We start from the raw sequence: 26,266 nt of genomic DNA, 5'->3' as shown, positions 1-26,266 counted from the left end.
ATTACACAGAGTTAAGGCACATTGCTGGGAATTCCAAATCCTTTCTAAAAACATTCCCTCTTGTTCTTACTCCATTCGAATCGGATGAAAACTTTGTTGCAATTAATTAAAATTGAGATACAATTCCCCAAAGTAAACATTTAATTACTTAATTGAGCTTGCAATCAAATTAGGTTTTTTGTTTTTTTTTTTTTTTCTTTTAAATTAACATTTCCATTTAAAAAATAAATTGAAATCAAAATTATGCGGGTGTTAAGGGACAATAATTTAGAAAAACAACGAGTCTATCAGCAATTTATTCGAAAGGTTCATTTGATTGATTTGGAAAATAAAATATAAAAAAAAAAATTAAAGAATTTATTTGACTTCATTAAAATTCAGAGATTCTTCATCATCTTCATCATGCTGTGCCTTACAAGGACCGATGAGCAATATTTGGCACCCTAAATGGAATTAAATTGCTTAATGTACCGTATAGCACAATGAAGTAATTACGCATTTTTGAGTTATGACTTTAGAGTTAGAAAAGCTTCATGTCGCTTTGGTATGGTACATAAATATGAGAGCTGATATGCAAATAATTTTAACTTTTTGCGAATATGATTGTTCTTTTTTGTTAGTAAAGAATAAACATTCGTGTTTTTATTTTTATTTAAAGGAGACAAATGAATTTATATAGTTTTTTCTGGGTAAAACTGACAACCCGGCCGCTATGCTAGCGCCAGGCATTAAAAAATTAATTTGTTTGAATTAAAGATTTTTTTTATAATTATTTTGTGGTTGTATTTCTTCCCTTATAATTCAAATAAAAACGCCATTTTTTATTTTAAATTTGCCAATATATTTCGAAGTTCATACCTCATCTTCAGGGCTAAAAATATTTATTTAATAAGCGTTTTTAATATATAATTATATAAACATATACAATAAAAATAATTTACCTATTATAAAAACTATTTTAGTTATAATATACAAATTATTTCTTCGGCTACAACATTAATGTTTTATGATTATGATTATGATTGTGATTGATTTTATTTTATTTTTAATTTTTTATTTTTGATTTTTAAAATTTAAGAATCAAATCTAGCAAAAATTACTGAGTAAAAAAATAAAGTGATTATTTAACAAATTAATATTAATCTAAATTTAAGAGCTAACTATTAAATTATGATAAGTATTGCTGTAGTCTTTTTTGTCTGTTTTGAAATTACAAACAATTTCTTCATGTTTAATAATTTGATTGACTTCATGCACTTGTAATTTAAATTTTTGTTTTTCAGATTTTAAAATTTTAGTTTCATCAAATTTAAATGAATGGCCATTTTGCTTTGTATGCTCAGCTAGAGCGGCAATATTTTTGTTTGATGAACCTTCGAGGACTTTTCTGCATTCATTTTTATGTTGATTTATACGAGAACCCAATTTCTGTATTGTTTCACCAATATATATTTTTGGGCAATCATTACATGGAATAGAATAAACTACTCCACTTTTATTAGTTTTCTCAATTTTTGATTTAGTATTTGCGAAAAAATGAGATACTTTGTGATTTGGTCTCATAGCAGTTTTTATTTCAGGTACAAAGTATTCGCACTTTTTTGCTAAGGATTCACTCAATCCCGGAATATATGCTATAGATGAATAAATTTTTGGATCACGATTTTCTGTTTCATCTTGTGTTTCAGATAGGAATTGGTAGCTTCTTCTATCATCGTTATTATAATAGGTAAATTATTTTTATTGTATATGTTTATATAATTATATATTAAAAACGCTTATTAAATAAATATTTTTAGCCCTGAAGATGAGGTATGAACCTCGAAATATATTGGCAAATTTAAAATAAAAAATGGCGTTTTTATTTGAATTATAAGGGAAGAAATACAACCACAAAATAATAATATTATAATTCAGCAAAACAAAATATAAAATATAATTTTTTTATAATATTTATGTAGACCATCAATGTAAATAAAAAGTGCAGAAAACTGGGCTCTCCTAATTTATACTAAGTATTTCCGGAAGGGGCGGGGCGTAGCTACCGCTGTATCATACTGTATCCGGCGCCGTCTACGTCATAGGGCCCCCGAGATATAGGGGCCCCTAAAAAATTGGTTATTAAAAAATTTCCTTGTGTAACGAAACGAATGTAAAAAACATATTAAGGATCTACGATTTTATTGTGTTTGAAATTATAAATCCTGTTTCTAAAGTCCATTAGCATGAACAAAATGACTTACAAGCATATTACTAAAAAAATTTGTATGGACTCCAAGAGAAAGAAATCGAGATTCTTTCATTGATTTACTTAAAGAATCCAAAGATTTAACAAAAGATTGGGAAATGAAATATGTTTTTAAAAATAAAAAGGGGAGTACTAAGAAGCGCTTTTTTGATGAGTTGGCAGGAGTAAGTAAGTAAGAATTCGAATTCCTAGTCCAGAATCGTACTATAAGGTTAACTTTTACTATTGCCGCTTGGATATTTCGATGGGTCAAATTCAACAAGTCTGAGTAGTATTCGCAACCTTGGAAGTACATAAGCTGTATCGTTTTCAAATGATGTACTAAAACAAGGATCAACAAAACTGGTAGAAGAGTAAAATAAAGGCACTCTAGTTGATTTCTGCGAGGAAGTTGGTCTAAAAACGTGATTCGAAAATAAAAAAAAAATATTCCATAAGAGAACTTTCTATATTATTACGTCCCTTACTTTGGCTTATCTTTTCTGGCCGAATCAAAGAAAAACTAATCTCAGAAATTGTAGCTAGTCAAATAATTATTTGTTGCGCAAAAATCCATTTAGTAGTTCCTATGGGTAATTTTATATTTCAATTTTAAGTTTAAAAAATACACTTCCAGTTTGCTCGGCCAGTGGAAAATTTTTGAAAAAATACTGTTTCTAATTTTATCTGCCTCAATTTCGTAGTTGAACACTTTTTGGAGTATTCAAGGTTTTGTAAATATAAATTTGCTTAAATGTTAGCTTTCAAAATACGAACAAATTGGAAATACTAAAATTGTTTTTGTAGATTTTAAAGCAACTAACCTAGACCTAGATGAATACTGAATACACTCCGCGAAATAAATATAAGGAAAATTTTATTTGATTCGTCTGAAGAGATGTAAAAGATTTTATTTTGTATTTCTTTTATGAATAAGGAGAAAAGTATATGGGGGATTGTTACCCACCATTTGTTTTTATTTTATTCATTAGAATACAATAATACAGTTAATTTTTCCGGGTCTGGAGCGAAATAATTATTAAGCACCCATCTGATTTTCGCACTAAATGTGAGGTTTAGCGGGATAATTATGTAACTAAAAGTAAGAGAATTAATTGAAAAACTAATTTAAAGCCGTTATATCGATTTTATAGGTAAAAGTTTTTAGTAATTTCAAAATGCGACCTGAAAAATCTATGACATAGATAGAACTTCGCAAACTTAAGGCAAGGCAAGGCTTACCATGAAGAGAGGCTGTCTACCCGGGAAATATCTATAAAATTGGAAAGGTCAGATTGTGTTATTGATAATTTAATTTACAAAGGTGACAAGTATGGTTACTTAAACAATCAGAAAGGAAGCCTTTGGTCTAGGAGATAGCCAAAAGCGACAAAAAATTAAGTATTTTTCATGAGAATTTGACAGAAAGAGAAGTTTTAGAGAAAATGGACTTGGAAGTGGGAGTAGGTTGCACTAAATAATGGACGTGGATTTGGGTCATTCCTACCAAGGCAAATGTTGAAAATCGGCGCTCTTGCCAAGCCATAAACTTTATATCTTTTAATATTTTTTATACATATCTTAAGACGAATCAAATACGTCGAATCAAATTGTCCTTATAATTATTTCGCGGAGTGTAGCTTACATCCCCGGTTTTCTAGAAAACTAATCAAGCTACAAAATTGAGCTACTCTAATTTAATAAGCTTAAATTTATGATTTTATTTTGTTTTTTTATTCCGCCAAAAAGTGTACGCCAAAGTAAAGGGCGTTAAATTTTATTGGTTATCGATTTTAATATTCTTGCTTCAAATTGTAAAGCTGAAAGATCATTTTTCATCGATCATTTTCATCGATTTTTTATCGATTTTATCCATCTTAAAGCAGAAAATCTTGATCCTCTTCAGCTATGGAAGATTTGATCAACAAAGGAGAATGGAAAGCTTATAGTTTGGGTTCTATTGGTTGTATATTCAAGATAAAGGCCTTCAGACTCGTGGAAAATGTTTTTTTCCGTTTCTGAAGTACCTACGTCACAACTTACAAAAGGATAAAATTTCTGCACAACATTTATGTACATACGACTTATTTACATCATAAAATAACAAACAAATTTGCCAATTGTCCTTTGCCTAAAGCCAAAAAAAGTACTACTTTGAAAACTTATAAGGCTGGGTCCAAGTCTAGGAGATAAGGGTTAGCTACGCCAATGATTTCCGGTGACCTTGGCAAGGCGAATACAAAACAGACAGCAAATTGAAGCGTTTAAATTCAAACGGCATATCAGATGAAAACACTGGGATTTGATGAATCAAAACAAACTGACGGAAGGAATCTCAGTCAATGAGGAGAAAAAAGTTTTGCGTTAAATAGTTAAATCCGTTGTTAAATTTTTGACACTATTGAGGTGAATACAAAATTTTCAGCTGTTAAAAATTTATTGGGCTCTGGGACCTGGTTAAATTTGAGTTAAATTTTTTTGCAGATGGTTTAGTTTCGTTTTGTTTTTTTTTTTTATTAAAAAGGAGTTTCATGACAGAAAAGAGGCAGAAAATAGGCAGAGGAAAATATTAAACAATTTGAAATTTTTGTATTCACCCCAATTGTGTCAAAAATTTTACACGGTGTTAACTATTTAACGCAATTCACACACGGCCTTATTTGAAGCATAAATATCTTTCTTTATCCCGTTTCTTTCTATACATTCTATACACACTGAAGCTGAAAATAAATGTATGAGAAAACGAAAGACAATTATATTTCCAATGATAAAATAATTAAATAATGCAAATTTTAAATTTCTAACCGTGTGGTGTAAAGAGTTAATTTTTTCTTTAAAATGCAGTCAATTACAATTTAGGAATCTGACTGCCATCCGTTGACGGAGTTAGAACAATTTATGTTTTTTACATTTATATCAGAATGTTGAGTTCGTTATGTGAATCTAGAAATTTAGTAAAATGGAAATATCGAAAATTGTAACAAATATCTACTATGAGGAAATTCATGGTGCTTTGGCATACGGAGTTAGGAATCCTCCTAATGAAGAATTCCTAAGCATGTTTGCGTAAGTCTCATGGTCTTATATATCGACTAACATGTACCATCTAGTTTATAGTTTCATGAAGCTTAAAAAAGATTTAAACGGCATATTAGGAAAAACGATAACGGATGAACACACCATAATTCAGATGCTGAGCCAAAGAAAAAAAACAGGCTTTTTAGGATCTGCGGCATGCTAACGCCGATGGCAGGTTCGCATGACAGCAGGAGTATCAAAGCTTTATCTAATCAGAAGTAAGAAAATCCGAAGAAGCCTTGACGTCAGAAAAGGGTCCATTTCAAACGACGACGACGCCGAGAACCGGGTTAACGGCTCCGTTAGCCGCTTTTTCTATTCGTTTTTAATTTGAACAGTTTTTGGCGTCGCGTCGTGTGAAATGGCTCAAATACCGTCTTGAATACAATACAGTAAAATTGACTTTAGGCTAATACTGTCATACCATAAAAACGAAGCTCTGATAACTGAGTTCCCATTCCAAAAGCATACGACACGGATGGTCCAACCCAATCGCAAAGAGAAGAGGCCAGGCCCAAAAACTCAGGTTGAAAATAAATGCAACGGCAAATACTGCAAGTATTCAGGTAGCCTCAAGCATGAGGAATACTAAGAAGTAACATAACAATTATGGCACAACGAACGAATAAAGCAATGTTTCTTAAATTCAAAAAGCCCAAATATCTTGGATTATGATGAATAAAGAAGAATTTTTTGTATAAAACTATTATTAATTAAAATGCAATAATTTGAAATTAAATTTAAAACTTGTCGTGCCTTAACAATTTTTAATTTTACATATCTTCAGTACACATACCTTGCTAATTGTAGGTACCTACATAAAATAATTTAGGTACCTTAAGTTAGATACACAACACACTCGTATTTACCTATTTGTATACCTTTACCTAAATCAAAACCACCTTCAAAAGGGTGTTAAATATAATAAAACATTTCTACCTGTTTAATGATAGTTTATTAGATAAATACTTATGTATGTCTAAACTATTTTCCCAAAATTATTTTTATCCACATTAATGTTAAAATAAGCATTGAGAATTAAAACCGCCTAGCCGCATAGTTTTATTATAAAAGCAAATAAATTGAAATCAATATCATTTTTCAGCTCAATTTCCAACCCCGACATAACCATAAAACAAACAAATTCTATATTACAAACATATATTACCTAAAAAATCCCAAACAAAAAAATTAATAACAATTTAACTAAACACCTAACATTATTTCACAGCATTTACATAAATTCCCACAGAAAAACACGGTAATCACACAAAAAGAACACTTTTGATTTACATCCATTACCGCGCCTTGAAAAAAAAAACGGCCCACCACACATCTGTGTGTCGACCTACTTAGGTATCCATATCCATAATACCTTTAATATACATATTAAACATGAAAACCATCAAGGAACAAAAAAAAAATTCCTTTCAATATTCAAACTCCACCCTCTTTTGTTATAAAATACCTTTTTCTCACTTACACAAAATACCATAACCAATAATATTTGAGTGAGGTAGTAATTTCACCCCATACCCCATCGAGTACTGTTTAAAAGTGCGAAAGGCAACAAAAGACAAAAGGACAAGGGATGGAAAAGGACGACATTTTCAGGGGATGTTCTACACATCCAATTGAAAAATCATGCGCTACTCTTCTCAAACCACCACCGTGCTATTATTGCTCGTTGTCGTCGGTAAGCTGCGATTAGGAAAATTATTATTGAAATTACAAAATACAAACAAATTACGGTGAAACGACAATAGTGCTCATGGAGGTGGGGGAAATTTAATGGGATTTTTTGTTTTATTTTAATTGCAATGGTGGGTTGAGGGGTAGTTGGTAGGGGAAATGGAATGTTATTGGTCTAATGTAAATTTGAAGAAATATTTAGTATTATTGTTGAGTATTTAAATTGGTTTTTTGTTGTTTGTCTGAAACACCAAAACAAGTAGGTATACTATAAACAAGGTAGAAGTTTCTCCAATAAATTGTCCAAATCGAATCATTGTAATGCCTTCTCTCTCAGGTGTACCTCACAAGATGAACAGAGACGGTAGAATTTGGAATGGCACATTCCAGGATAGTTATGCGCACCCATTTCGATTATGGCCTTCGTCTAGCCTCTGTGTGAGTTTTCATCTTGGGGGGATGCTTTGCTGCAAATTCGAGATATTAGGGTTGTTTTTTTTACACAGATTTAAACACAGTAAAAGAGAGCTCCAACCATTTTCGAAATCATAAAACAGTATCATTTGTGTCGGGTCGTTATTGTAACACAGATGTAAACTGCCGACGGGCCATTTCAATAAGCATAACGGTTATTGGATATTGTTGTGAATTTTAAGAATTTTAAATTTCCCTTTTCACATTTGAAAAAAAAATTTATTAAATATGGAACAATTAGCTCAATTTGTTACGAAATCTTTCGAATACAACAACAATACAAATTCTCGTGTTCAAGACCTTTTAAGTGCTATGTCTGCTACGCGAGTTACAACTGGTAAACTTGATGTTGAAGATTCCATGTCAGTGAATGGCAATTTAGAGACTAATGAGGATGATGAATCGGTTGATATTGATATAACCGATTTGTCTGGGACTGAGAATAAGGATAATAATAATATAAGTGAACATCGTCCTTTATCATTGGTGAAATTGAGTGAGAGTGTTGTAGAAAAACCGCGACAGCAAAGATTTCAAACGAAAAACTGGTTAATTTCTGATACTTCACCAAAGAAAACATTTCAGGAATTAGGTAGAAATACGTCTGATAATAATCGTCTCCGATTTAAGGATATCTTTAAGTTCGATTCGAATTTAGGGTCTGTTGAGCCAACAACAACGGTTCTATCGTCTTCAACGTCAACATTGAGTTCACCAAAAAGTTCAGCTCTAAATTTGATACGGATTTCAAATTTAGAAAAAGAAGTAGGAAGGGCTGTTGAAATTCCAGTCCGAATGAGAGCTATGGGCTATGGATGTGGGAAACGTGGAAATTCGGAAAAAGATGAAAATGCCGACGGAAGTGTTGGAATGTTTTCAAATGCCAGGAAAGGTGAAAAACCTACATTGGTTGCTCCACCGTCGCATAACCATCAACAGCCGCCGGAAGTTTTGAAATATGAAATTGATGAGAATGATAAGGAAAAAGGGATTCACAGTGCCAAGGATTACAACAATAGAACTGATTTTTATGAAGGTAAGCTTAAACAAATGATATTATTCAAGTAGCGCTGCTATTTCTAGAATATCTAGTATACATAATATAGAAAATCTGAAATTTAAGTAAAATTTAACCGTTTTATTGCTGTTTATAAAAGAGCAATAAGGCAATCACAGATTTACAGAGGAAAAACTGCTCAAAATAGTATATAAAAGCGCTTAAAATATCGGCTAAGAAAATAAAATACAGTCAAATTAGACGAAAACTTACAAAAACTACTAACGGGATTTTCATTGCATTTTTATTGATTTTTGGGAGTCTAAAGTATAAAAACACAAATTGCCGCATCCCCCCTAAAATTATTAACTCGATACATTTAAATTCCTATTAATAGTTTGGTTGATTGATGATTATTATATATTTTAAATGAGTAGGTACTGTTTGCATATTGCAACAAACAATATTTACATAAACCAATGGCATATTAAGCACTCGGTGCCGTTTATGCTTGCGGTAAATAGTTTTTTATCAGTAGTAAATTGTTTTGTTTACGTGTCTTTCGTTAATAAAATAGGTCTTTTGTCTTTATAAGTAAATCTGTTATTAACTACTTCGTCTACTCAAATCACCATTCCAGTGCTCCTATGTTCCTTGTAAAATAGGTACCTTAAATACAGGAATCTTTAAAATAAAAGACGAAATGTTCAAAACCAAACTTGTAAGAACTAAAAAAAGATTGGATTTTGAATATGTGCGATACATTCATATTTCATATTTGTAGGTACATACAATGAAAAGAAATATGTTTAATAAAAAAAAAGTACGTATACGCCAAAGTGAACATTATTTGGGCTTTATTTACAAGCTTCGCAGCCAATGTTTTTGGATAAAAGTTTTATTGTAACAAATCGCCTAAGAAATGGAATGTTTATTTAGCGTGACTGATGAAAGTATTTAACATACATAAATATTTGCTCTTTAAATTTTTTTTGTGAAATTTTGAAAAACTCTTACTGTAGACTAGTATTTTGTTTCCCGTGTTCATAATTGATTTTTGTTTTTGTTTTGCTCTGCAGAACACTGTCTTGTTGAATTCCAATTGTAATATCTTTCGTCTTAAGAATTAAGATCAGCTTTGAAAACTTTTGTACCTATTTGAAAAATACAATAACAGGGCTGTTTTCAAAACTAGAACCAGCGTTTTTTCATAAATTTTTTTTTCAGAGTGCTGTTCTAAAATTGAAGTTAGACATTGAACATTTTAGAACTTGGGACGGTTAAATATTTTGTGGAATGTGGAAAAATAGTGCACAAGAAAAAAATAAGTTAATCTCTTCTAACATTTAACCAATGTTAAAGTGAACAAATTGTGAAAATAAAACAAAATTTACTAATGGGAAGAAAAATTCTGGTTCAAGATAGTCTATACAATAGTCGCCTTCACCACAATCCGTTTGAACGACTGTTTTTGGTAAAAAAATATATATTTTATAGAATTTGAATTTGATCAATTAAAAAAAATGATTCCCTTTGTTATGTATTGCCAAAACAAAATTTATTTCTTTGTAGTTTTTTATTCCAAGTTGTATTTTTTTTTACAAGTTGGTGCATTTTCCTTCCCCCTTTAATTTCCTAACCGAAATTTTAAACTTAATTTATTTCAATTCCTATTAATTATATAGCGATCGTACAAACCAGGGGTCCAATTATCGCACCCGATTACGATCATTCGTTATCGTTTTGACTATTGCTGTCTCTATTAAATCAGTAAAAATAGAAAGAGACCTATATCGTCAGTACGTATTCGTACGCCGTAATTCGGCTTCAGTATCTTAGCGAAAAATTTTGACTTTCAAATTTAAAAAAATATATACCTGAGTTTGACGCTTTGTTTTCACTACTTGATAACATAGAGGGTGGCAATGGCAACCACGTTCCAAGTAATTGACAAGAAAAGTAGGAAATACATTAATTTGTATTTTTATACCTTCAATTCCAAGGAACAATCAACATTCAAAGAAAGTCCTGTTAAAATTTGTGTGTTTAATTTTATTTGCCCAAAATTGGATTGTCTTGCTGATTTTAACTCCACAAAATTTAAAAGCACAAAAATATTTTATATTTATTGATGTTTTGGCTCAAATGATCAGTTTTGTTGATGTAATTAATTAAATTAAAAATTAATTCATATTTTACCCAACGTTTTATTTTCACTACATAAAGATGCGCAGTTTTTCCTTGTACATACATATGAATTGAGTCACGTCATCGCCAAAATTGGCAGCGACTGGGGATCGAACCTACAACTTTTGGGTGCTCACTGTTGGAAATAAGGGTGATAAAATGCAACAACCCGAACACCGACAAAAATAAAAAAAATTCTTACGTTGTTTCAATTTTAATTTAAAGATGTTTCATGTTAGTTTTTTCAACAGTAAATCAACGTTGAACATATTACAATTTACGTTGCGTTTTTTCCCTCAGTGTATATAACTTTTATTATAGAAACGTTGGTTACGAAGCTAGAAAAAAAGGAATAAATTGTGTTCACTGTGGCGTATACGTATTTTTTTATACTAAAAATATTTTTTTTTTACAGGAGGAAATCTTCAAAAGACACTTTTGGCAGTATTTGACACCAAGTAGTGTGTGACTCTTAACCACTAAAACCACCTCTTAATCAGGGCCAATCTTGAAAGATCGACGTTCGTTAACGTATGGTCGCTATGTGTCCCTATCTTTTTCTACTTATTAAATAGAGACAGAAATAGTAAAAGTTTAAACTTTTAATACTTTCCCATGTTTTTTAGACCATAAGCTCATGAGGCTTGGTTCTTCTAAAAATATTTGATTTCATTTTATGTACATGAATGCATCGTACATACTCAAAAATGTAATCTTTTTCAATGAGAGGTTATAAGTTTAAAAACAATAAAGGGAACTTCATAATGTCATGCACAGAGAATAATAGACCACATAAAATAGAACAAAAACAATAAGATTTCTCTATGGTTTTCATCCAAGAAGGAAACCTTATTAAAACAATCGGGTTTTCCTTATTGTTTTAAAATCTGCAAAAAAATAAAAAAAACGATGACCAGGCTGGGAATCGAACTGGAGACTTCAAATCATTAGTCGCCCACCTTACCACCTGAACCAACCTGCCATGAAAATATTGATGGCGATTTTTGTTCTAGTGCTAAGTTGCAAAAAAAAATCAACTTTTCAGTCAAATTTTAATAAGATTTTCTCTATAAAAATAATAAGAAATCTCCTTAAAAAAACCTTATTAATCGTTGATTTTAATAAGATTTCCTTATGAAATGTATGGACGGTAAAACAATATGGCAATCTGTTAGTTTTTAGCGGGTCATATTTTTCTCTGTGTGGTATTGGAGTAGAAGAACGATAATTTTGGAACGAAAAATACCTATGTATCTAATAACGGATTTTTTTATAAAGACAATATATATATTTTATTTCCAATCCTGGCACTTAAAGAAAAAAATGTACTTAAAATAAGCATACTAATATTATAATAAAAGATTAAAAGAGAGAGAGTTATAAACAATTGGTCATATCTCAAGCATTAATGAACCGATTTCAAAAATTCAAAGACTTTATTGTCTCCAACTTAACAAGCAAGTTGCAAATAATATCGCTTTAAGTCATCCGCTTCAGGAAGAAGAACAAAGCCAAAACACTTCAAATATAAATAATCCTTCAACATGTGATAATGACAATGCACCCCATAAACGAAAAATTGACGAAACCGATACAGAAGCATCTGACGTACATCCTTTAACAAAAAAACCAGCTACGTCTGCATCGATTAATACATCGCAACTACCAACTTTAAACATATCACAACAGGAACTGCTAACGCATTCCTTAAACTCAACATTGTCAAACGATACCATCATAGAGAATGCAAAGCCTGCATCAAAGCATATGACTTCTACTGCTCCAACAACACATTCTGCTTCCTATCCCCAATTGTTTCAATCAAACGAAAACTCTTCTCCGATTACATCTGGTCTAAAAGTAGTACAAGGTTATCGAACTATATTTATATCTAAGCTCCATCCTTCAACGAATGCCCTCGATATAAAAAACTATATTGCGACAAAGTTTAAAATTTCCACGGTGATAAACGTTGAGAAAATGATACACCGGAATTTCTCTAAATATGCATCATTTAAAATAAAAGTGCCAGATTCATTGTACCAAAAGCTAAACTCTCCATTATTTTGGCCAGGGGGAATAATAGTCCACGAATTTATAAATAAACACCAGAGCGCCAAACAAAACCCTTTTCAGAAGGAACGGACAATGCCAAAATACGAAAAAAGCAGCTTCATCAGATACTAATCTACTATCAGAATGTAAACGGGTTAAGGACAAAGATCAATACGGTCTATAAAAATATAAATAACCTCCTTCATGGAATTATTGCTCTTACTGAAACGTGGTTAAACAGCTCTTTTCTGAGCACTGAGCTTTTTGACGGGTCATATCAAATCTTTAGACGTGATAGGCATAACTCAAATGATCTAGAAAAAGTTGGCGGTGGAATTTTGCTAGCTGTTAAAAACAATTATATCTGCACACTCGTTGACGATTTTACTTCTACAGACGCTGAAATAATAGCTATTAAAATAAAATTCGAAACTGGCTACCTATATATAATCTGCACTTATATACCACCAAGCTCCAATAATAATGTATATGAAAAATATGTTGATTGCATTGAAATTATACACAATTTAATGGAACCAAACGACGAACTTTTGATTGTAGGCGATTTCAACTTCCCAAATTTGAACTGGATACGGCCAGACGATTGCAATATCTTATCTCCATCAAACTTATCATCTTCAAATGAATTTTCAGTCATCGACGGACTTACCTCATGCGGGTTAAATCAATATAATGGAATTCGTAACGCTTTTAATAAAATACTGGATCTTGTTTTCTTTACGGATTCAATACACTCTGACATATCTGTAACTCCGGCTAACACTATATTATTAAACGAAGATAGACATCATCCAGCAATAGATATATCTTTGAACATGAACATGTCTAATGAATCCTTAAAATCAAATGTAAAACTTGAGTTCAATTTCAAAAAATGTAATTTTAATCTTCTAGTCAATTTGTTGTGTAATGTAAACTGGAATCAACTGTTTCTTAACTGTAATGTGAATGAGATGTGTTCAAAATTCTATAACTTACTTTTTGAATGCTTTTATAAAACGACGCCTTTACGGAATAACTATATTAAATCTAACAACCCACCATGGTTTGATCATCGCATTAAAAACTTGAAAAATAGAAGAAATAAGGCTTGGCTTACTTTTAGTAACTCCAAGGATGATGAAGATTATAGAATCTATTCTGAACTTAAAAATATGTTTACTGAATATTCGAATACCTTGTATTCAAACTATGTATTGAGGGTTGAGAGTGAATTAAAGCATAATCCAAAAAACTTTTGGAATTTTGTGAGTTCCAAAAGAAACACAGACGATTACCCTAACTCTATGTCATTCAAAGACATAACTAGCCATGACTCCATCGAAATTTCAAATATGTTTGCTAACTTCTTCCAAGATGCTTATTTGGATTGTAATTCTAATGAACCTGTCAATAATTACGCTCCGCACTTAAATTACTCACATCTTACTTCCATAGATTTTACTATTCAAGAAGATTCAATTGCTCGAAATATATTTGACCTTGAAAATAGTTATAGTCCGGGTCCAGACGGTGTACCGTCATGTGTTTTAAAAAAATGTGCATCCCAACTATCTTATCCCTTATGTTTGTTATTTAATACATCTATAAAATTTTCAGTTTTTCCCATATTGTGGAAAAGTGCTTACATTAGACCTATTTATAAAAAAGGACTAAAAAATGATGTTAGCAACTACCGCCCCATCGCTAAACTATCTGTTATCCCAAAATTGTTTGAGTCTCTTATATGTAATGTCTTATCGTTTAATTGTAAATCTATTATTAGTGACAGTCAACATGGTTTCGTCCAAAATAAGTCTACCGTTACAAACTTGTTTTATTTCACTTCTTTTTGCATTGACTCATTTGAACAACGGAAGCAGGTAGACTGTGTCTTTACCGATTTCAGTAAGGCTTTTGACAAACTATGTCATAAAACTTTATTACTAAAACTAAGAGCCTTAGGTTTCAACGAAAATTTTTTAATGTGGGTTGCATCTTATTTAGAAAATAGAAGTTATGCCGTTATTTTTCGTAGTGAATGTTCCAAACAATTTTATGTTAATTCTGGTGTTCCACAAGGAAGCCACTTAGGTCCCTTATTGTTCACTTTATATATAAACGATGTGACAACAATTATTAAAAACTCTTCTCTTCTTATATATGCAGACGATATAAAAATATTTAAAGAAATATCTTCAGTTAGTGACTGTCTACAACTTCAAGAAGATCTACAAAACTTCAGGGAAAGGTGCATTACAAACCGCTTATTTTTAAATGTTGACAAGTGTAAAACAATGAGTTTTACACGCAAAAAGAATTTAGTCATGTATAATTACATGTTTGACTCTTGCCCATTAACTAGACCATCCGTTTTTTCTGACTTGGGGATTATACTTGACCCAAAACTAACATTCACTTATCACTATGATTATATTATTAATAAGGCTAATCGAATTCTAGGATTCGTCAAACGGTTCTCTCGTGATTTTCATGATCCATACGTTTTAAAACTATTATATGTGTCATTTGTTCGGCCTATACTTGAATATGGATGTGTTGTATGGTCACCATACTATTCAATACATATTGACAGAATAGAAGGTATTCAGAGAAGATTTATGCGATTTTCTCTCCGTTTTCTACCATGGTCCCCCGAAATCTCACTACCTCCCTACAATCAAAGAGTTATGCTACTAAATCTCCCTCTACTCTCAAAGCATAGAGAATACTTACAGCTTTGTTACATCATTAAAATAATAAACGGTTCTATAACATCGCCATCAACTTTGGATCGTTTACATTTCAGTTTTAGCCAAGCTAACATAAGAAGACAAATACCTTTATGCCCATCTTTCAGTAGAGTAAATTATGGATTATATAGTCCTCTTAATCAGTTGATTTCAGTATTCAATAATTATTACTTTATGATCTCTTCTGTTAATGATAATTTTAAAAGTATAAAATTCAAACAAATCTTTTTTAATACGAGAATGTAATGTAAATTTAAAATGTACTAGTTTTAAGATATATAATAAGTGTTTAACGTTAGTCCTTAACGCATTAAATAAATAAATAAATAAGTATCTTGCTAGACATCAGCTATAATATTTAATAACACGTACTGATTTTGAGATAGTTTCTTTTGTTTATAAAATTTCAGGAATTTGCAAAAAGACATTCTTATATTGCGTTGATCTTAAAATCTATACTCAAAGTGGGTATAACGTTTAAGCTGAGTAAGGGAAAATTTTTTTCAAATTAACTCGAAAAATATGGGTCATATAGAAAAACTTATTAGATAAAGTTAAAGAAAATAAAATTTTCTACAAGTTTTATCCATATTTTTTTTATCAAAAATCAAAAATGGCCGAGTTATTCACTAAAGCTTGTGTTTTTTTAAATCCAAGATGGCGACTTTGGCTCAAGCTTGATTTTCCCGAAAAAGTGGTTTCAAGCTTTCAGTGATCCCCTCTAACGTCATATGGAAAAAATTGCACGATCAAATTTTTTCCATTTGAAATGTTTATTTGTTTAATTCGACTGGGCTAAGTAGATAAATGCCCCCATAGCGAATCGCAGCTGTTGTTATTTTCAGGACTTGTAAGCTTCCTCTCCTTTTACTCAATTCAATTCAATATAATTAATTCTATTGACCAAACAACTAACCAACGAGTTTTATATCTTGATTGAAAAAAAAAGAAAAAAAAAAAAACAAGTGAGAGTTTTCATGTAACCGATTTTAATTAAAAACGAACTTTTTTGTTTTTGTAAACTCATTCTCGCTCACTATACAAAAAATAGGCTCGATACGATAAGCCTATTTATTTTATACATGTTTAAACATTCATAAACAACAACAGACTCATTAAGAATAAAATTATCAAACATATTGATATTCTTGCGAATTCCGAAAGTTGAATAAATTCAATTTTTAACCTACTTCCAAAAAGGAGGAGGTTCAATTCATCTGAATTTTGTTTTGTTTATGTTTATTACCTCGTAACTTTGGACTAAGTGAACCAATTTTGATAATTCATTTTGTACTGGAAAGCTGATGCCAACTGGTACCAGTGGGGTCCATTTTCAAATTTGTCCAGTTCTGACTTTAAAATCCACGAAAAAACTATAAGTCCTTCTTTCGACCCATAGAAGTCTGTTTTGTTTTTTTTTTTTTTTATAAAAAATGAGTATATAGTTTAGTTGGAAAGTCCAGTTTTGTCACGCAAGTTGAGGGCAAAATGGTATTTTTTTCATATATCTGACGAACTTGTCTTGATTGGGCATTTGGGAGTGGGATATACACAAAATGTAATATATTAGTTTTATATATGTATATAGATGTTATGTTTCACTCAGAATCTTTTGCAAAAGGAATAGTCAAAACGCAGCACCGCCCATGCTTTCATTTAATATGTTATCAATTAACATATCGCTGTAGATAACCATAGATGGTAAAAACAAATAATATTTTGTTTAATTTAGCTTTACCACACAGAAAAGAACAAAGCAAATTCGTAAAGTACAAATTTCTTTATACAGGGTGTCCCAAAAGTAAACGTCGAAACAAAAACGGAAGATAGGGTAGGTGGTGACAGTTATCATAGAAATAATAAGAAAACCGCAGCCATATGTTTTGTGAGTTATGGGCATTCAAAAAAATTCGAAAAAATGTTCACCCTGTGATGGTTTTTCATGTGCCGTGACTACAAATCTTAATTCTTCTCATTTTTTTCTTTTGTTACGGAACCTTAAATAACCCTGCTACCAAATGCGTTCAAAAATTTTAACGCAGCTGCATCAGTTTTAAAGCAAATATTACTTTTTTGGCCAACTAAGTACTAAAAAATTTTACATGACTCTAATTCAATGAACCGTAGTGTAAAAAAAATTCACCACGATGTTTCGGCAAGTTACCTTAAAAGTTGGTGTGTTCAATTCTCTTTTCAAAATGGTAGAACATTGTTGAGAATATTCCAAAAATAAACGAGATAAAATTTTTTTTCTTAAGAAATCCGACTTTTTTGGTAATTTTTCCATATTACGAACATTTAAGTTTTTGTATTCTGAAAGGTTGTGAAAGGGTACAAAACTTAAATAATATGGAAAAATTACCTAATAAAAAAGTCGGTTGTTGCTTTAAACTGATGCAGCTGAGTTAAAATTTTTGAATGCATTTGGAAGCAATGTTATTCAAGGTTCCATAACAAAAGAAAAAATGAGAAAAATTAAGATTTATAGTCACGGCACATGAAAAACCGTCACAGGGTCACCATTTTTTTGAATTTTTTTGAATGCCCATAACTCGCAAACATATGCGATTTTTTTTATTATTTTTCTGATAACTGTCACCACCTACCCTATCATCCGTTTTCGTTTCGACGTTGACTTTTGGGACACCCTGTATGTAGCCTTTCTTGGTTTTTTGTTTCTAAAAAAAATGAGCAATGATAAAAAAAAAATACTGGAAAATCAAAAGGGACTAATTAATAATTTATTTTATTGAAAATCATTGACATAAAAAGTTGTTATCTTCCTATTTGAAGCCAGAAAAAGTATGATGACAACAAATTAACGAAAATTTTTTTAACAAAATTCTTCTCAAATAACTCTTACCTATGTAAATATATCCAAATAATATAATATCTTCGTTATTATATTCAAATAAGGTTAATTTCCTTTTACCTTTTCCACGCATTTTTATCTTAGTTCGCTTGAATGTCAAATGAGCCTTATCAAGGTCAAGTTATGCCTTACACTAAGCTCAAAGAAATATTTCTCTATGAATTGAATATTGTAGCAACCTTATTGCCTTTTCAGCTGATCCGTTACATATGTTGTTAATATAACTGCATACTTCAAAGCAACGTTCATTGCTCACAAATCTTCCTTGTAGAGACCCTTTCTTTATAAAATAAAAATTATAGCACCATAACGCCAATAAAATACCAAATTTCTTCCACCCTTTGGCGTTTTCGATAGTTTTTTTTTTTTCACTAAAAAAGTTATATTTTAACGAAAACAAACAAATCTTCAGATCACCCTTTTCCGAAACCAAAACCAGCCCTTAAGTCTGGTATGAATTGCCCATGTAACATACTTGTATGTATGCATTTAGGTGGTACTTTTTATTATGCAAAGCCTATTCGCCAAAGCACACCCCAGCTTTTACTTAATAAAGTCCCAAATCAAACTGAATCAAGGTCGAGTTGAAGTAGGAATGGGCTCAATTTATAGCTCCCCTGAGACCAGCAGGAATTCATCTAAAAATTAAATTTGTTCAAATTGAAATGTTGCTTTTGGATTTTGGTTTGGTTTTGCTTGTTTTGCTTGTATACAATCCCCTTGATGTCTATCAACAGCGATTAAAAAATCAATTATTAAAATCTCGAGAAATTATCACTTTGGATGTAATCATAATTCAATCGTCAGATGACAGATATTACAATATCATTAATCTCGTTGTTGTCATTTAATAAACAGTTACTGTGGTTGCGTCACATTGTTAAAAGGGATAATCTGAAACTCTCAGAAAAATATTAACACGGTATGGTGGTGGTGGCGGCAGAGAGCTTACGATTTTCGCAAATCATTCATCATATCAATTTGAGGGATGTAACGTGTGTCAGAAAATCTTCGAGGGGTGTCTGCGCAAGTAAAAGATTATAATATTTTTGACCGTGACCTATGTCGCAGTGGGGTGGTGGCTCTGGTATAAGGAGTAACATTTCAAGAAAAAAGGCATATCGGTTGGTTTTGTAGCAATCATTTCAACATTAAATAACAATAAAACATTCAAATGATTGGAACGAAATCTGATTACTGCGATTTTTGCTTTTGATAGTAAAGAGATTTTGAATATTAACAAGAGTTAAGTTGGTATGAGCTATTTCTTAAAAAGAATAAAAGTAACACCTACAATAACTAAAAATGACAAATTCTTTCAAACATAGGTGACCAAAAATACTTCAAACTCTATTCTTTAAAAATTGCCACTGTTGCCGTATCATTCTTTTCAAATTTAAATTGAGATTTTTGTGACAAAAACAATAATTTTTTTTATTTTTCGGCTACATTCATTGTTGGTTGAATTTACAAGAAAAAAAGGTAATATGTGAGTTGGGGCCAAAATTCTGCGTGGGTCAAAATTCTTAAGTCAAAATTCTGCTTTTCAAAATTCAGTTTTTCAAAATACTGGGGTCGAACAACGGCATATGTACGTTAACGTACTGACGCTTTATGTCTCTATCTTCTTCTTCTGATTAAAAGAGAGAGAGAGCAATAGTCAAAACGTTGACATATGATCGCAATCGTATGCCGTAATTTAAAATACTCGTTTCCATAATTCTGTTTAAAAAAATTCTGCAACAAATTTGAAAAATGGAAAATGTTAAAAAGCGCGCGCTTTTTTTAAATTTTTTTCAGAATTCTGTTTTCATCTTCTCGCAAACTGTGCTGCTTGTTAGATTAGGTACTTACATACTGACTGTCATTTTCTTAATCATAATAATTTTTTGTTTGGTAGTATATTAATTTGAAAATATGTGTTTTCCTTAATGAAATATTAAATATTTGTTTTCCATTATAAATTTTTAAAAATATTGATTACAAATAAAATATTTTTCATTAAAAAAATATTTATTGCAAACAAAAAATTTCGCATTAAAAAAATTGTTATTGCAAATGACAAATAAAATAAATAAATAAAGTAAATAAAATTTTTATTGCAAAAAAAATTTTCTTGGTTGAGAATAAAATTCAATGCAAAATGTGTGCATTGGTGTGGTCCACTCTTGTATGGGAAAAATAAAATTTTCAAAAAGTCGTCGGGCCACCCTCTACTTTGGTTCCACATCTTATTGGTATCATACTGCTGAATTTTCAGCCTCCTATCTTATATGAAAAGGGGTGCTGATCGATATTGACAATTTGTAATTTCAACATTTAGTACACAGACTATTTTTTGCACTTTTTAGGTACTTATAAATGTATTATTATTAATTACACTGGTCGGCAAAAAACAAAAAAAAAGTCAGGAGCAAGAACTCTGTAGGGTGATTTTAATTAACTTGAGTGTGCTGAATTCAAAACTGTTTACAGATTTATTCCATCACGTCTAGTTTTTGACCTCTGCTCATCACTATTTTAGCTATAAGGTCCCAAAAACTAATTTTAAATTAAATGTTTTTTTCCATGGATCTAAAAATATTATTTTTCCGTGATATTTTGCTATTTTTCATCCGAATCAGGAATCGAAAACTGGATTTTACTTCAAATATGCTTCAAAAAACAATAAGTTACCTTAACCACCAAGATTTTAAGATATCATATGTACATTTCTATACCAAATATCTTTTAGAAAAAAAAATAATTTAAAAAAAAATATACATATTTAAGACGATAAAATATGGCTCTTGGAGATTGCATAAGAATTTTGCGAAAACAAATTTAACGGTGATGAAATTCAACGCCAAAAGTACCAAAAAAGCGTTTTTGGCCTTATAATATTCAAATATTGCGAAAACTTGACGTGCCAGTGAAATTTTGACTTCGGAACCAGCACACAAAAGCCCTTTAGAAAAGTATGGTTTGGTTCAAGCTCCATTTTCGTTGCCGACCAGTGTTATTGCTGCCCGAAAAAAAAATATTTTTTGGACCACTCTGTTTCTTACAATTTAGTATATTTGGCCTTTTATTTGGTAAAATATTATTTTTATTTCAAGTTTCAAAACTAATAGGCGACAGTCAACCCTAAAAAATAAGGTTATAATTTTCTGTTCTACCAGAAAGTTTATTTGTAATATTTTGTCGTATTCGAGAAATTCAAAAACACTACTTTCCTATAAGAAACCGCAACATTACCAAGAATTCATGTCCATTAAATTGATCATAAGGAACGATAAGATCCGCCAGAATATCAGAGATGGAACAGAAAAACCTCATTGTTTGTTCGGAACAACGTTTTCGAACAAACTTTCACGTGTTCATTCGGTTCAGTATTAATGTCGAAAAGAGTCGACTAGGGTATGTCTTCTTTGATCTGAATAGTTGTATTTACAAGCAACTTTTTTCTAAAAAGATACACAATTATAAAACAGAGGTTAAAGATGGGTTGACAATGTTTATTGAATCAACCAAGTTCATAAGTCATATCTCTCCTCTAATTTTTGAGCAATATTTAGAAAAAAAAATCATTTCTACCAACCCTCATACAATCAGCAGCAAAAATCCTAATGAAAATGTAAACAAAATCCGGCTGCTTTAAAGATGACTGGGCACCAAATTGAAATAACGTAATTGAATTAGCCAGACATCATCTCTAGAATTGCCAACTTTTACTCATCATCCCCTCGTTGTCATTCACTAAAACTTACACAAAATAGCAAATCATAAAATTTGTCTACCTATGCGCTCATAGGTAAAGTCTATAAACACATACATATACACAGCAAAAACATGTCCTTCCGTTTCCTTCTCTTTTCGACACGGTTGTGAAAGTCGTGAAGCAAAATGCCATAACAAGCTTTATTTCATTTCGTGCGAGAGATAGAGAGATGTGTGAAATGAGGAATTTTACTGTGTTTTACTGGTTTTGCCTAAACAAACAGAACTCAGAATACGATGTCGTTCCATTCTCGTTGGTTCGGTGTAGATATAGAGTTTTCAGGATTTTTCTATCAACAGACGTCAGACAACGATGACGCAGGATTTTACGAAGAAAAGGAAAGAGAAGTGGAGGGATAACGAACTGAAACCCCAATTCTTGATTAAATGTGTACAAATGCCATCCCTCCCCTTGCCACAGAGCGATAATTATAATTTTTTAAGTAAATAAACCAAAAGCACACAGGCATTCGAGTACGAACACAGAGAGACAGAAAGAGCCACATAGGACACCGAACACAGCTATAACAAAAATGGTGTTTCAATAATTTGGACAGCGCAAACGGATCTTCCGGTACGTAAAACGACATCAAAATGGTAGGAAGCCTGATGGTGAAACGTAAAACACAATGTTGGTGAAGAGGAAATGCTCTGGAAATTTCCCTAATGAAATTGTAAAACATTATGTTTCTGTTGTGACATTTTGTGTTTGCTTTTATTATTTTGTAAAATTTACATTTTCAATTTGCTCTGTTTAATGAAAATGTACGCATTTTGTTTATTTTTATCTCTGATTCTAAGGACGGGGGAACATGCGATGGCAAATTGGTAATAAGTTCAAAAATAATTTGTTTGAATTTAATCTAACTTTGAAGGATTATGGATTAGGCTGCGGACTAGGCTTCATAAATAGTTAAGTGTAGATATTTTTGAAAACTTTCTGATCGGCCGATACTTATTCGTTCTATTTTGCGCACTTCCATAAATTTTAATACTGATTAACTAAACTGTTGGCCGATAGAATGTCTGTAGTTTGCGGGGGCTCCAAAAATCCAAAAACCATAATTTTTCTAACTTAATAATGTTTAAATATCAAAGAATCATTTCTATGCCTTATATCATATCAAAAAACCTGCTTCAACAAAAAAGAAATCATCATTTCTCTTAAAATTCTTTTGATAGACCTTTAACTTGTTCTACTCACAACTTTCATACTTATCTCGCAAAGAGTAAAGTAAATGCCAAAGTTAATTATTTAATTGCTTCAGTTAATGTAAACATTCGCTAATTAACTGACTTGTTTTCGGGGTAAACTTTCTTAATTTTATGAGGATGAAGGAACAATTTAACTTTGTCTATAGCTTTTCGCATGCCATCTTAAATAAATTGTGTGTACAGATACACTTTGTATTAATATCCCAGTGTCGACAAATGGGAAAAAAGGTTCAAGATTATTTAATGAAAATGCCTTCTTTGAAAACATTGGATTCTTATTTGGAGTGCGTTTGTTTATCCTTTTACTTGTCTTCATTGAGCGATTAACCTGCCTAAAGGATGATTTAACTCTTTTTAAGTAATTGCTTTTGTAAATAAGGTATGGAGTATTAAAGAAAGGTAAAGAAAATTTCATAGTGATAGATTAGCCTGAAGGTGTTATTACCGAATATTTTGTTTTGAAGAAATGTGCTGCGTACCTATATAATATTTAAAGTTAAGATGCTAGGGTGAATGTTAGAGAATCTTACACCAGTTTCAAAAATCAATTATGTTTAAAATAGAAAATGGTAACGGAGTTGTGAATACCAGAGTAACGAGCGTCAAAGTTACGCAAAACCGAAGTTATGAAAAACTAAAGTTATGAAAGACCGAAGTTACGAAAAGCCGAAGTTATGAAAAACAGAAAAATCAACGGTTACACCAAAAGTAATGCAGGTACTGTACGTTTTTGTAAAGCCAAAAACTGTATCTTTAAATAATCTTTTTAAATATATTTGACTAGTTTTTTTTAGAGCTCTTGATACCCGGATACCCGAGTACTCGCCCGAGTACCCGGGTACCCGAGTTTTCGGGTATTACTCGGGTAGCCGGGTACCCGGGTATTCGGGTACCCGAGTACCCGGGTAGTCGGTTGTTTAGTTACCCGAATACCCGGGTACCCGGGTACTCGGGTATCAAAAGAAAAAAAAGTATTTGTTAGGAAAATTGTTGATACTGAGCATTTTAAACGGTAAATAACACACCATAGGTATAAGATTGAAGGTAAAAATTAAATTCAAAGCAGTTCTCCAGTCAAAGCAAAGAATTGTCGTCAAAAAGAGTTTTAACTTGGTTTACTAGCATAAATCAAAAGATGCAGTATCCGCACCGTCTCCATTCCTCTGGGTGGCCGAACTATGCCCACCGGAGAAAGGTCCTTGTCGTGTGCAAAGATACCTTTCATTTTGTTTAATTTGATTTTTAAAAATTTTCCAAAATATTAAGTAAAAAAAAAAGCGAAGAAAATGAGGTTTGAAAAAAGCTCTCATAAAAAAAAATAATCAAAAATTTGTTTGACATGGTTGTATTGAAATGTTAATATTTCGAGATATACGCAATGCATTTTTCAGATCAAAGTCTTAAATGGATCCTGATAAGATTGTTGAACAAATATATATATAAAATTACCAAAGTTTTTTTCGAAAACTTAGAAATAAAAATAAAAAAGTTTCCACTTTTGATTTTTTTAAAAATCGAAAAAAAATCAATATGGCTACCTTCAAACGCTTATAACACAAGAACGACGCAACTAATGTTAATGGTTATGGGCTTAAAATGTAGCTAAGAATATACCAATGATTTTTGGTTTTTTGTGAAAAAAAAATTTTTTGAATCCAACATGGATGCCATGGCCATACAAATGGTTTTTGTTTTTTTGTGAAAATTTTTTTATGTATCCAACATGGATGTAATGGTCTCCCCACTTCGGAGTTAAAATAAAAAAAAAACAACAGCAACATTTTTGACAGACAGCTGCCAAAGTGTATGTACAGTGGTGCCAAATGTTTGCATGGGTTTCAAAAATCCCGATGTCGTTTTTTTGCACAAAATCTATATAGATAAACAAAAAAACACACCTAACGTTAGTGTTTACTGTCTTAAATTGTAGCTTAGAATATACCAATCATTTTTGGTTTATGGTAAAACAAAATTTTCCACCCATCATAGATCCCATGGCCCTAATACTCTTAAATCAAACGCTTCCAAATAAAACAAACAAATGGCTTTATTGTACCCGGGTACTCGGGTACTCGGGTATTATAATACATGAAACTACCGGGTACCCGGGTACCCGAACTACCCGGGTACCCGAATACCCGGGTACCCGGGTACTCGAGTAATACCCGAAAACTCGGGTACCCGAGTACCCGGGTATTTGTGAGGACGGGTAATACCCGGTCGAAATCAAGAGCTCTAGTTTTTTTAAAATTAGTTTTCAAAATCAAAATTTTGAAAAAAAAGTGAAAAAACAAATTTCAAACTTATTTCATTCAAAATTTTATGCAATTAAGTGCTAATTTAAATTACATAATTTAATGATCTTATTTGTTTTTAAATGAAAACTGAAAACTGAATCCAAAAACGTCTAAAACTACTTTTTTCAAAAAAGCCACATATTTTTTTGAAAATTAATTTTTCAAAAACTGTTCCATTAAACAGATTTTTTTTAAAACAATATACAAGAACAAGTCTTTGGCTATACAAAAAAGTACAGTACGATATTATTGGAGAAACCGTTTATTTTTATTAATTTTTTTTCCAAATTGAGTAATTTTTTTAGAAAATCCCCCCTCCCGGCTAAACGGAGGGGAATAGACACCTCCGTCCCATACAATTTTTTTCTTGCATTGACTCAACCTACACGCTCTAGGTTTTTGGAACGTTCCTCCCGTATATCCTTCATCTCAATTGTTGCCAACCCAACAACCACGTTTCATAGCTTTGGTGTTCATAACTCTGGGTTTTCATAACTTCGGTTTTTCGTAACTTCGGTCTTTCATAACTTCGGTCTTTTATAACTTCGGTTTTTCGTAACTTCGGTTTTGTGTAACTTTGACGCGCTTAACTTTGTCGCGCATAACTCTGGTATTCATAACTTCGTCGGTTTCCCTTAAAATAGTCATATCATTTGGAAT

At 31.4% G+C, this 26,266-nt stretch overlaps 1 protein-coding gene across 1 annotated transcript in view; it reads left to right on the top strand.

Moving 5' to 3' along the window:
- Window positions 1-7,734: 7,734 nt before the first annotated feature.
- Window positions 7,735-26,266, top strand: part of LOC129914216 (aristaless-related homeobox protein-like) — a 40,763-nt gene continuing 22,231 nt past the window's right edge. The window contains exon 1 of the mRNA XM_055993359.1: window positions 7,735-8,507. Coding sequence (XP_055849334.1) covers window positions 7,784-8,507 — 724 coding nt within the window. The 5' untranslated portion in view covers window positions 7,735-7,783. The remainder of the gene's footprint in view (window positions 8,508-26,266) is intronic.

This window comes from Episyrphus balteatus, chromosome 3 (assembly GCF_945859705.1).
Source record: "Episyrphus balteatus chromosome 3, idEpiBalt1.1, whole genome shotgun sequence".
NCBI lineage: Eukaryota > Metazoa > Arthropoda > Insecta > Diptera > Syrphidae > Episyrphus > Episyrphus balteatus.
This window is presented reverse-complemented; position numbering and strand designations above follow the sequence as displayed.